Genomic DNA, 11881 nt, shown 5'->3' with positions numbered 1-11881 from the left:
GCTGACAGCCAGTTAATTTCTGCAGCACTAGTGCAAAACACTAGGCTGGCTTTGAGGTCATAGAAATGACCTTTGTGAGTTTCCAGTGACCACACCTATCTTAGTGCAAAAGTGCAAAGCTGCCTTCACATCTCACCTGCATCCAGACTTACACTCTGTTGGATTGATTGGGTTAAATTCACCCCTGCTTGATAGTTTTACAAAAGCCTGATCCCATTTAGATTTTTTAAAGGAACTTTTCCCCCATGAAAATATCACTTTCACTTGTGTTGACTCTATATGACCATTTCCAAGAGCTTTTGGAAATACATCTGAAAAACAAGCATTCTCTAAAACTAGTTCATAGCCATCCCTCTTGGCTGCTAAAGTAAAGTTCCCAAGCCAAAGTATCAATGGCATCGAGTGTGATTTTTACTCCACTGCTCCTTTTCCTGTTTTCGCGGTAATCAGAGCTATAGTCTGGAAGAAATAAAGGCCTTTGGCAGTACACAGCCTACCATCTGTGAGCATGGGGCAGCAAAGACCTGGAACCCCACTGTGTGGGGCCTGTATATCAGGTCATTTGCCAAGTACAAAGACCTGCAGAAAAATATTCCATGTAGTATATTGCAGAACTCTCTCGTCCGTTCTACTGTATTGAATTATTAATTGCACTTATTAATTAAAGCACATGTACCTTAAAAGTGAATGAATGGAACACTCAGAGGAAGGATTAATGTGCTGCTGAGGGGAAAAAATGTGCCCTACATTTTTCAGAGGAAGTAGAAATATTGGATCAGCATCTTAAAGTCTCAATCCATTCAATCTTTCAAAATTGCAAATTAATTCTTATTTTGTTTGGTTGTTTGCCATTGAAATTTAACTTCTAATTTGGTTCTTATAAATTAAAAAATATAGAAATCAGGAATTTGGTAGAAATCTGGATGCTTAAAAACTACTGGGAAAAAAAAAAGACAATGTAGATTGCCCTAATAAAATGTTTTTGGTGCAATTTTCCTTTCTCTCTCTCTCTCTTTCTCTCTCTCTCTCTCTCTCTCTCTCTCTCTCTCTCTCTCTCTCTCTCTCTCTCTCTCCCTCTCCCTCCCTCCCTCTCTCCCACTTTTTGGTACTGGGGATTGAACTCAGGGACACTTGATCACTAAACCACATCCCCAGCCCTATTTTGTATTTTATTTAGAGACAGGGTTTCACTGAGCTGCTTAGCACCGCACTTTTGCTAAAACTGACTTTGAACTCTCCATCCTCCTGCCTCAGCCTCCCGAGCTGCTGGGATTATGGGCATACACCACCACCCCCGGCTCTCTCTCTCTCTTTTTTTTTTTTTTGGTCACATCAATTGGTAATGTGCAGATGCCATTACAAGGTTTGAGGAAGGCACATCTCACACAATGGCATAAAAACGCAATTCACACTAAGGAACCACAAGAGGATCTTATGGTGAAATATTTTATTCAAGGATATATAGTAATAGTAGAAATAAATGGATGCATTAAACTATATTTGTTACAACATAAAATGAAATTTCATAAGATTTTGAAAGTGATTTTTATTATTTTGGTAATAGTGTCCCATTATAGATAATCACAAATATAGTGTTTTAAAAATTTGGTATATCAAACTGTAAAAGCTATATATTCATGCTACATCCCCAGAATCTATTTTGGTTACACCTAGGTGCCATATCTGCTGTGTATACACTAAAAGCATACAAAAATATGAAAAGGTTAAATAAGGAGTTGTTCTTGAGTTACAATCATCACTAAAGTATACCTTTCTATCTCACAGTTGTGTCACAGTTGAAAACATACAAATTAATATATCCTGCAATGCAACTATTTGATCTAATATAGATCTACTATGAAAATACTAAGGGTGTGGTAACATTTCACAGGTAAAGGCTAAGTTCTGGGACGTGAAAGCTTTTAGATAATACACAAAACACACCTGAGACATCTTTTTATTTTGGAAAAAAAATATTTCTTACATAGTCAAAGCTTTAATATGTAAATGAGGCATTTAATAAACAATATACTATAACTATTGTGATAACCTGAATTAGGTGTTCTGACTTTAATGGTGATCAGCAAATAACAGTCTAACGCTGGCTGAAATAAAATGAGGTTTTCTGATTAAGCCAGTAATCTGATTACCATAGCCTCCAAATTTGGTTATTTTCGTTCATTTTTGGTTTTATTTTCCTTCCTTTAACTAGATTATAGACAAACTAAATAAGGCAGGTAACCTCCAAGCACCCACTTTTCTCTCATATAAGCACAGCTTTCCCTTTGCCAGAAGCATCTGGGGACAACTGAGCTCAATACATAAAAGCAGGTTATAGCACATCTGGACCTGGTTGATAATAAGGCATCCAGATCGGTACATGAATATTTTTGCTATTACACATCTCTCAAAATAAATAGGCTGCAGGAACCCAAAGTTATTGTCTCAGCCCTTCTGGGGCATAACTTTTGGAATAGTCAGTGCCTAAAAACCTAAGTATATTGGGTAAGTCTAATTTCTTTAATTGAAAATACTGGCACAACTTTTCATCTTCAAGAAGTATAATTATGAAATTTTAAAATAAAAGTTCATATTAATACAATATTCCAAACTACAAAATAGATCTGCTATAGCATAGATTTAAAAAAAAAAAATCTGCCAAAAAAAATGCTGGCACACCAAACATCTTTTTCATCTTTTTTTTCTAAATGTTCAGACTTCAAATTTGTGCTTCAGTTAAATTAATTTGGAATGGGTGGGGAAATGCTTAGCCATCTTTCTTCCTTTTCTTTCTCTCTGTCTTCTGACCACCCACATATTCAACCACCTACACTCCTTCCTTTGTCATTTTGATTTAAAAATTCTAAAAAAATGCTTAATAAAATAGAGCAAACAGTAAGCTCTTAGGATTCTGTAAAACTTGTTTTGGAAGTTCAATTGCAATGAAAATAAAAATGTGAAGCTCCTGTGTACTTTTGTACTCTTTCCATCCCTTTTTAAGGGTTTTCAGGTTATTTTCATAACCCATACATTTTGTTCAAGTTTCCTTCTTTTTCAGTTCCCAAAGCAATTTCTCCCAGGGTTGCTTTTCCAAATAACACAACTGATGTGATCAGCTCCTCTGTCTTAGAGTGCCCCTCTCAAAACAGCCTCCCAAGAGGCCAATCCTGATACTGATGTTTTAAAAAACAAATATAAATCCTAAACTGCTTAATCACTTAAAAGAGAAACTAATCAGTTGTAATGGGAGTTTCCCCCTTGTTATCTAAGAAAGAGAACATTCAGATAATTCATGGTATTTTCACTCTCCTTCTAGCAGAGAAACGTTAGATTGTCTCACTTTCCACAGAGAAGGGTCAGATTCGTAGTAGCTTCAACTGGAACTCAATAATCAGAAAAGACTTTAAATTAAATTAAAATTTAAGCATGCCAAGAGTTTGGAATTTCAACATATTAACTGCATCAGTTTCAAAAGGAGAAACTCTTATGAATACAATTTTAATAAAAAGTAATAAAATAAGAACACATCTTACTGACCTAATTTTGAGATGTGACCATTGTCCAAAACTTGGATTAGAAAAGAAATCTTGCTTTGACTTGGTTTTCATGTCAAAAAAATAGGTGGTTGATTTAATCAGGTTTATTTAATGTACTGAAACAACAACTTGTTGAACTGTACTTTTTGATTGCAATTATATGGGACACATTATTTGACCTTTTCATAATCAAAATAATTAATATTAACATACTGCTTGTGAATGATTATGTAACATGTGTGTATATATATGTACATATATATGCTAAATACTATTTGGCGGCATTTTTTTTAGCTTATACGACTTGCTGACATCAATACATTACAATCATATAATTGAAAGTTTAGCTGGAATGATGAATATTAATTTTTTCTTCATAATCCAAATACTGTACCTTGGCAACCAAGAGAGAGGTACAACTTCAGCTTGGAATTTTGCAGTTAAATAATTTACACTTTAAATCTCATGATAAATCTCTGAAACCCAATACAATAATTAATTTCTTTTTAAGCAACTGACTTTATGTTTCATCCTAAAGTAGGGAAGCACATCAATAAAGCAAAAGTTAAATCTACCTAGAAGTACTACAGTCAATCTAAGCTATTTTGAAAAAGGTTATAAGAGAATTTCTGGTCTTTATATTTTCCCTTATCACCCTCAGTTATATACCTTACATTGAAATTACTTGCCTTTGCATCTTCAATATATCCTGAAATTTTGCTTAGTACAGTTTTCTATGAAAATGATTTCTGTACATAAAGGCTCAATCTTGATCCACTAAAAAGACACAATTGCTGAAATACTTCACTAGATAGTTGTGTGTGTGTGTGTGTGTGTGTGTGTGTGTGTACTTGTTAACGCCAAAGGATACTCCTTTAAGAAATTATTATTACCATGACCCAGTATATATAAAAAAAAATTCCTTGGGCCCTGTGACTCTATGATTCAAAAAATATTTCCCCGAGCTCCTGCGCCTCAGAAGGAGCTACTCAGTGTGGAACTCTTCTCACCTGCAGGATCCTTGGTTTATACACATCTTAGGGCATAAGATGGCACCAAAGGGGAGCTAGGGGGAAATCAAAACAAACAAACACACACTAAATTTCCCTCCCCATCCCCCGCAAGACTTCAATTTCAGCTTGCTTTCTGGCTTCTCACTGGGCAGCTTCCTCAGCTTGCAGCTTTTGGACCGTACTATCAAGGAGCTCCATGGACTCTCTAAGGGCGACGTGAATTTTAAAGGACTTGGGTTTAATGGTCAGGCCATAACTGAAGCTCATTTTCGAGGGCTCGGTTTGGTCGGCCTTGAAATCGCACTGGTGAGCTAGGATGGAGATGAAGAGAAACAGCAGCATCTTAGACAGCTCTTCGCCGATGCAACGCCGTTTGCCCACTGAAAAAATCATCACGCTGCTGGCCAGCTCCTTGTTAATGAAGCCGTCTTTGTCCAAGAATCGGGCTGGATCAAAGTCCTCCGGGTTAGGCCACTTCTCCGGGTCATGATTCACAGACCACTGGTTTACAAAAATCACCGTGTTCTTAGGGATGTAGTAACCCAAAACGAAAGTGTTGGCAGTGGTGGCATGCGGAATGGTGACAGGCAGGAAGCTGGAGAATCGCATGGTTTCGTAGAGAAAAGCCATAACGTAGGGCAAGTTAGGCTGGTCACCCATACAGGGTAGGCGGTTCCTCCCCACCACCTGATCCAGTTCGGCCTGCACGCGAGCCTGCACGTCAGGATACCTATTCCGTGTTTAATTCAAAAGCAGAAAATAAAGTGAACAAAATTAATTCTTCTTTCATTTAGAAGTACATTGCAATTTAATTTAATTCCACTGTCTTTAAATAGGCTTAATCAATAACTAAATTAATACTTCTGGGGAAAAAACTCTAAAACAGGTTGCTGATTTCTCTTTAAATTACGAAATAAAATTTAACAATTATATTTTCTGTAATAAACCCTATATAAACTAAAGCTCTCCCCCATATAAGTCAAAAAATTCTTCAATTTCCTTATCTTGAAAATGCACAATAATGGTCAAGCTGACTTCTCCATTAGACACTGTAGGCACAGTGCCCAGAGCTCACAATACCTTGGAGGGGCCCACAAAAATGTTTTCATGTCTCTTAAAATCTTCAGACCTAAAAAATAAACTTTTAGGTAGAAAAAAAAGTCTTAAGAATAATTTTAATGTGTTCAGCTTTATATAAATATAATTTAAAAACTTTTTATAGAGTAAGTAGCCTACAAAGACAAAAGTATCCAGGACTCACAAAAGTGATAATGCAGCTCTAAAAGTCGCTCCCTTTTCTCCCCTCATTTCCCTGGATAATTCCTTGTTCTGAATTCATAAAATATTTTTGGTATCCTGATTGAAAAAGTTGTAAATTTTCTAAACCTAGAAGCAAATTCCCAATGTTTGTAAGTAAAATTGTGGTACAAATAGTAGTACTTATGCACTGCTATTAATATAAAGTGGTACAATTATTTTAGAAAATAAAATCTTAGTACAAAACCAGCTTCACAAGGTAACCCCTCCCCCCTCACTTAAAACCCAATAATCCGTACTAATAATGTATTTTCAGAAAATAATTTAACAGGTACAATAGCATCATCACAACAATAGCTAAAGTTGAAAATGCAAAGTCAATGATTCATGTTAAAGCTCAGGAAATGATCACACACACATATATATACATATATACATATATATATATACTTACATATCCATCATTATGTAGCTATAAAAATTACTAAAATAAACATTAAAAGATGGGAAATGCCATCTAAAATAAGAAGACAAAAAACACATAACCTAGGCTGGGGATATAGCTCAGTTGGTAGAGTGCTTGCCTGCTAAGCACAAGGCCCTGGGTTCAATCCCAAGCACCGAAAAAAAAAAAATTCAAAACACATAACCTTTGTCGTAATTCTGAAAAAAATATTAAGCATGTATGGGAAGAAATTATGGGAAGTTTAAAAAAAAAACTCTTCAACATCACAATGCAGAGTTCTGCCAACTTTTTTCATAAAGGGCCAGATAGAAATGTTTTAGACGTTGTGGACCAAATCTTCCCTGTTGCAACTATTGAGTTTTGCCTGGGTAAGCTGTTTCAAAAAACATATACAAAAACAGGTATTGTAACTTGCCAACCCCTGTCATACTGTCTTTTTATGAAAAAGAAGCAAAAGAAAAAAACTATTTATAATCTTTCTTGAGTTGAAAGTAATCCCCAGATTGTTTTTATTACCTTTTTGCTGCCCAGTTGGAGTACATGAGTACAAAAATGAAAGCCTATTCCAAATGACAACATGCTTCTCTGGGGAATGTGTAGGATCTACTGCTCTCACTCTGGGGTGATCTTTTTCCTGGTCTCTGGTTAACTTTTCTTTATTCTATTTCTGACTCCCCCATCTCTCAATATGTGTTTCTATGATCTTAACACTGAAATGCTATTTTAGGTAGACAAAAAATTTAATTTGTGAAGGTACCTCTGCAATATCTAAGGAAATATAGGATGAGGTGAATTCCAAGAAGAAAAGAAGCCATCTCTGCCTTCCAAATTCAGGGGGTGCCAGCATGGCTATCTGGTCTCTCAGGTAAGGGTGACACTTACCTTTGGGATTGGGTTTCTAGATAAAATAGAAGCTGCCCAGTTAAATCTAAATCTCAGGGGAACTCATCTTTGAGAGTACTTTAAGTACATTCCCTGTAGAGTTTATCTGCAGTCTGGCAACCTGATTACTGGAGACCTGTTTTATCCCAGCGTGTAGGAGGAGCGGGGTACAGGTCACCCTTCCCAAGGTGGGCATTGGGTGCCAGCCAACCAAGCCTCCTAATGAGCGGCCAGCAAGGCCCACAGGCCTCTCCTGAATACCTAGCTCCTTCCCAGCTGCTATTTGCACTTGGCAAAAGTGACTGTTGAGCTTTGTCCTGACATTTGCACTCATTCCTAGCGCGGCATTTATGAACCCAGCACTGCCGGTTGATTTTTGGCCGCCTCTCGAAAGTTTCTGCATGGGTTAGCTCACGCAGGCTGACCTCCACAGTCTTCCTTTGTCTGGGAACAAAGCCCTGACAGGCAGCTCACTTTTAGTGCCAGACTGGGCAGCCTCCGATCCGTGCCGATTATGCTGCTGTGTTTATTTAACTTACTTGCTGCATTTCCCTTTCTTCTGGAACCGTTCCAAGGTTGCTTCTATTGCACCAGGGAGAGAGATATTTGGGCTGATCTGTAAGCATTTTAGAAATCTTGGTTTTGCGGGATCTAATAAATTTGTTCCCACTCGCAAGCGAGAGTAAAGGAGGGAAGAGACAAGATCCGAGATACTTAGAGATCACTGCAGCTCTAGGTGGAGTGAGCGCGCGCTAGTCAAAGCCAGCGCTATGCATTTCTCTGCGTCGCTTTAGAGACGCAGTCTGTTTTGAGAAAGGGAGGGGACCTGGAGAGAAATCTCAAACTTTACGCGATGCTTGTGACCTCAGCATATTGTAACCCACACTGTCTTCTTCAGGGGAGGAAAGAAAAGCCCAACCCAGGTCTCCTGGAGAATTTACCTAGTGAAGAGAATGAGCAGCCACAGTAACGCGGTGGAGAGGGTGTCCTGGCTGGCGCCAAAGATGTCGGTGACAGTGGCCGGCACTTTTTCCAAGTCTAGCCGCGCGAGACGGTCTCCTGAGTCCTCAGGTGCCTTCTTTTCTGAGGACAGGATGAAGGCGTCCATCATATCGCGAGGAGTGGAACCAGGCTGAAGACGTTCGCGGTGCCTCCGGAACTTATCCAGGACAAAGTTGCTGAAGTTGCGGTTGAGCTGCTCGAACTCGCGGAAGGTGGTGCGCAGCGGGTTAGGAAAGAGCTGCAGCCAGGGCATCACGTCCACCAAGCTGCCCGCACCCACCGTGCGCCCGAACTCCTCGTTGTGGCTGAGCAGCTCGAGGAACTCAGCATCATCGTGACTGTAGCGGCAGCCGAAGCACACGGCACTCATGACGTTGGCCACTGCCACGATGATGGGCTGCGTGGGGTCGAGGAAGGTGCCTCCAGCGCTGCCGCGCACCAGTAGTGCCACCAACTCGCGTGCCTCGCCCAGCACGTGGCCCTCCAGGATGAGTCTGCTGCGCGGCTGGCGCGTGGAAAAGGCGCGCATTATGCTATACGCCGCGCGCCGCTGAGCCTTCCACTGCTCTGAGTAACGGCCGAAAGCCAAGCTGCCGCCGCCCGACACCACGCGAAAGGACGCAAAGGGCGGCCGGTCAGCAAAGGTGGCACCCTGCTGCACCAGGGCCTGGTGGATGGCGCTTTCGCCATTCAGCACCACCACCGGACAGCTGCCCAAGCGGATCTGGAAGACGTTGCCATAGCGCTGCGCTAGGCGCGCGAACGACAGGTGCGACGCCCGGCCCACTGCAGCCGCGTTTCCGATCAGTGGCCACGGGAATGGGCCCGGGGGCGAGGACCAGGGCTGCCGCCGCCTCTGCCTCAACAGCCACTGACCCACGTGCACCGCGGCCAGCACGGAGAGGAGCAGCAAGAGCGTAGACTGCTGGACTGACAGCGCGCTTAGCTGCCGCGGGTCGTCCGGGCTGAGGCCCGTGGCCATGCTGGGGACAGAAAAGCAAAGGAGTGATACCCAAGTGTGGAGGGAAAGGAGAGGGCTCCCACGCTCCTTCCCCAGCTGTCCAACCCTTGGGTGAAGTGGAGGCATGCATAGGTCGGGACAGGGCTGGCTCTCTGGAGAAGTGGCGAAAGACACCTCTTCCCACACACCAAGCTCTGATAGGGAAAGAAAGGGGCGTGTTTCTCTCTCTTTCTCTGGATCCAGCACTAGCCTCTGCACCCCCAGTCACGTAACGGTTCCTATAATTCGGGAGGACACTGCAGGTATCCTGGCGATGACTCTTGCTTTCCTTTAAACTGCCTACCACCCCATCCCCGACCTGCAAGAACCCATCTGAGGAGGCCACTGGAAGGCGGCTCAGCGGACAGACTGACCTGCGGGGAGGTGCGGTTTCCAGCGGCGCGGGACGACCGGCTCCAAAAAGGGGCTGAGGGCAAGACGTCAACCCGAGAGTCGACAGGAACCTGAACGCCCTCCTTGGTCACCTCTTGCCCTCTCTGGGAGCTTTAGCACTCACTCTGGAGTCTCTTGGTGTCGTCAGAACCAAGAGCCCTTGGACTGGGATGGGACAGGAAAAGGTACCTCCTTTGCGGAGCCCTGCCGCACCTGGGGCTCTGGGAAAGTCAGGGTTTTCTCAGAGCGTTGGAATGGAGCAGAAGATTGATGAGTGGAGTCAGTTCCCAGCCCTCATGCCCCCCGGGAGGCTCTCACAGCTGGTGTCGCAGAGGTGTTTGCACACACTCCAAAGACTATACGCGCCATCCCGCTTCTCTGGGTTTTAAGGGCAGTAGAGCGAGGAGGAAGCGGGACCTGGCGGGGCGGGGCTTGTGGGGGCGGGGCTCGCGGCTAGGGTCTCCACTGCTGGACTCGGGTCTGCGCGCATGGGTGGTCCAGCAAGGCGTCTGCGCGGCGCGCTCCGACGGCCGTGGAGCAGTAGCTCGAGGCTTTACTGGGAGCGGCAGTGTAAACTTTTCGTTTGTGTGCTAACGGCTCTTAATCACGGTGAACCCCCAGCCGAAGGCTCACGGTTTCCCCCAGACCCGCACTGGGGGCAGAAAGCTCTTGGCACAAGCAATAGCCCGAGAGCGAGACCTCTTTTTCCTCTCGGTGACTTGGACTTGGTTCCCCGAGAGCAACCGCTCACGATCCTTGAGCATCCGAGCCAGGAAAGGAAACCTGTCGGTTTGGGAAGGAGGAAAGCTCGGGTTGTAGTGGCGGTTTGCCTTATTTTATTTATCCTACTTTTTCGCAAACTGATTGACCCCTCATTTGTGGTACTTTGACGCACAAAGTTCTCTTTTCGCCTCTTGCAAGATCAGAAACCCTCAGAAGCCGCGCTCCTTCTCAGGACCTAGATCTTCTAGGGCACACAAAAGCCGGCACTCAAACGGGGCACGAAGGCTCTGAGATTCCCTTGCAGAAAAGACGACAGGTGGCGCCGCCCGCTGGAGCGCACGGGGCGGCGTTGGCAGCAACGAGGTCGTTGGTGCAGGCCAGGAGCCAAGCTGGGGCGAGCAATGGGGGCGGGAAGGAGAGGATAGGCCCGGCGCACCGAAGATTCTTGGAGCTAGGGAGCCGAACTGGGGAGATGAGTGGGAGGAGGGGGAGGAGGGGGCGACTTTGTTGGGTTGAAAAGTTTCTTCTGCTGTCGCCTCCCCATTGCGTGCGGAGCTGTGCCTTGCGTGCGCAGCTTCTGGGAAGTCATATCCCTGGGCGCTCCTCGCGGCCGCCCCTCCCGCGCTTCTCACGGCACCTGACACGCCGAGTCGGCGGCCAAGGGCGGGGTGCCTGCCGCCACCACCCTCGGCGGCTCACGCACTACCGCGCCCGCGGTGACAGCCAGGAGGACGCTTGGGCCACCGCCCGCAGGCCGGGCCTCAATGCGACCCTGGGGCACTCGCGGCTCAGTCCCTTTTCCCCCGCGCGCTTGCACTCGCAGTGGGGATGCTTCCTTCTGGCTGGTGCGTAGGACCGTATTTTCAACCACATTGAAAGAGAAGTCTCCACTAGACCGGGGGAAAGGCCAGCCTAGGGCAAGAAGTGGGAAGTATCTAGTTAATAAGATAGGAATTGTACCTCTTAGCCTCCGAGATCACCAAGGGTAAAGATAAAAGTTGCACGTTTGCCACCAGACAACCCTAAGCTTTACGCTCTTCCCGCGCTTCAAATCTTGTGCTATTATTACCTCGTTTGCAGATAAGGAAACTGGGGTTCAAATAGTTTATCTAAGTCACACAGCTGTCAAGAGACTGAGACAGGATTTGAACCTACAAAATCCCACTCCAAATTCCTCATACAGATTTACACGGAAGAAAATCACAGATGCCTTCTTTCTTGCCTGCATTAAAAAAATAAAATAAAATAATAAAATAAAAACTGGAAGAACTTAATTGTTCTTATAATTGAGGATTCTGGGTATCACAAAGAAGAAATAGTATGCTCACATTTTGCAATTAAACTGGTTATGAGGGAGGCCTGGGGATAATGCCTCATAAGAGCCCTTGGAATAACTGTTTACATTATAAAAAACAAAGAGGTGTTTCTAAAAGAGCCTAACTCTTGAAAGATTGAAACAAAAAATAAAATAGCTAATCTACCTTAAAAAGGCATTTTTGTAAAAGTCTTCATTTGGTAACTTTTGAAAGTTCCTCTAGGAGTATTTCACACACAATGATGGGGTATTCAGCTCAAAACCGAAGTTGGTTTGGGGCAACAGCATTGGTTT

At 43.7% G+C, this 11881-nt stretch overlaps 1 protein-coding gene and 1 non-coding gene across 4 annotated transcripts; both read right to left on the bottom strand.

Annotated features, from left to right (window-relative positions):
• Positions 1-1330: 1330 nt before the first annotated feature.
• On the bottom strand, positions 1331-1431 carry LOC124963760 (small nucleolar RNA U13). The gene has a single exon (XR_007104798.1). It is a non-coding gene; the product is annotated as a small nucleolar RNA U13 (small nucleolar RNA).
• Positions 1432-1443: 12 nt separating this feature from the next.
• On the bottom strand, positions 1444-9918 carry LOC124962692 (cytochrome P450 1B1). Of its 3 annotated transcripts, none has more exons than XM_047521841.1 (3): positions 9531-9918; positions 8096-9139; positions 1444-5279 (listed from the first exon to the last, which is right to left on the bottom strand). In XM_047521841.1, exons 2-3 carry the CDS (start codon positions 9136-9138, stop codon positions 4691-4693), a joined length of 1632 nt encoding a protein of 543 aa, XP_047377797.1. In that variant the 5' UTR covers position 9139; positions 9531-9918; the 3' UTR covers positions 1444-4690. The 3 variants fall into 3 exon arrangements, with proteins under 3 accessions (XP_047377797.1, XP_047377798.1, XP_047377796.1); XM_047521842.1 differs by having other exon boundaries at positions 9763-9918; XM_047521840.1 differs by having other exon boundaries at positions 8096-9918.
• Between the last annotated feature and the right edge of the window lie 1963 nt (positions 9919-11881).

Source organism: Sciurus carolinensis, chromosome 13, assembly GCF_902686445.1.
Source record: "Sciurus carolinensis chromosome 13, mSciCar1.2, whole genome shotgun sequence".
NCBI classification, from domain to species: domain Eukaryota; kingdom Metazoa; phylum Chordata; class Mammalia; order Rodentia; family Sciuridae; genus Sciurus; species Sciurus carolinensis.
Note: the sequence above shows the minus strand (reverse complement) of the source record. Positions and strands in the feature narration are given on the sequence as shown.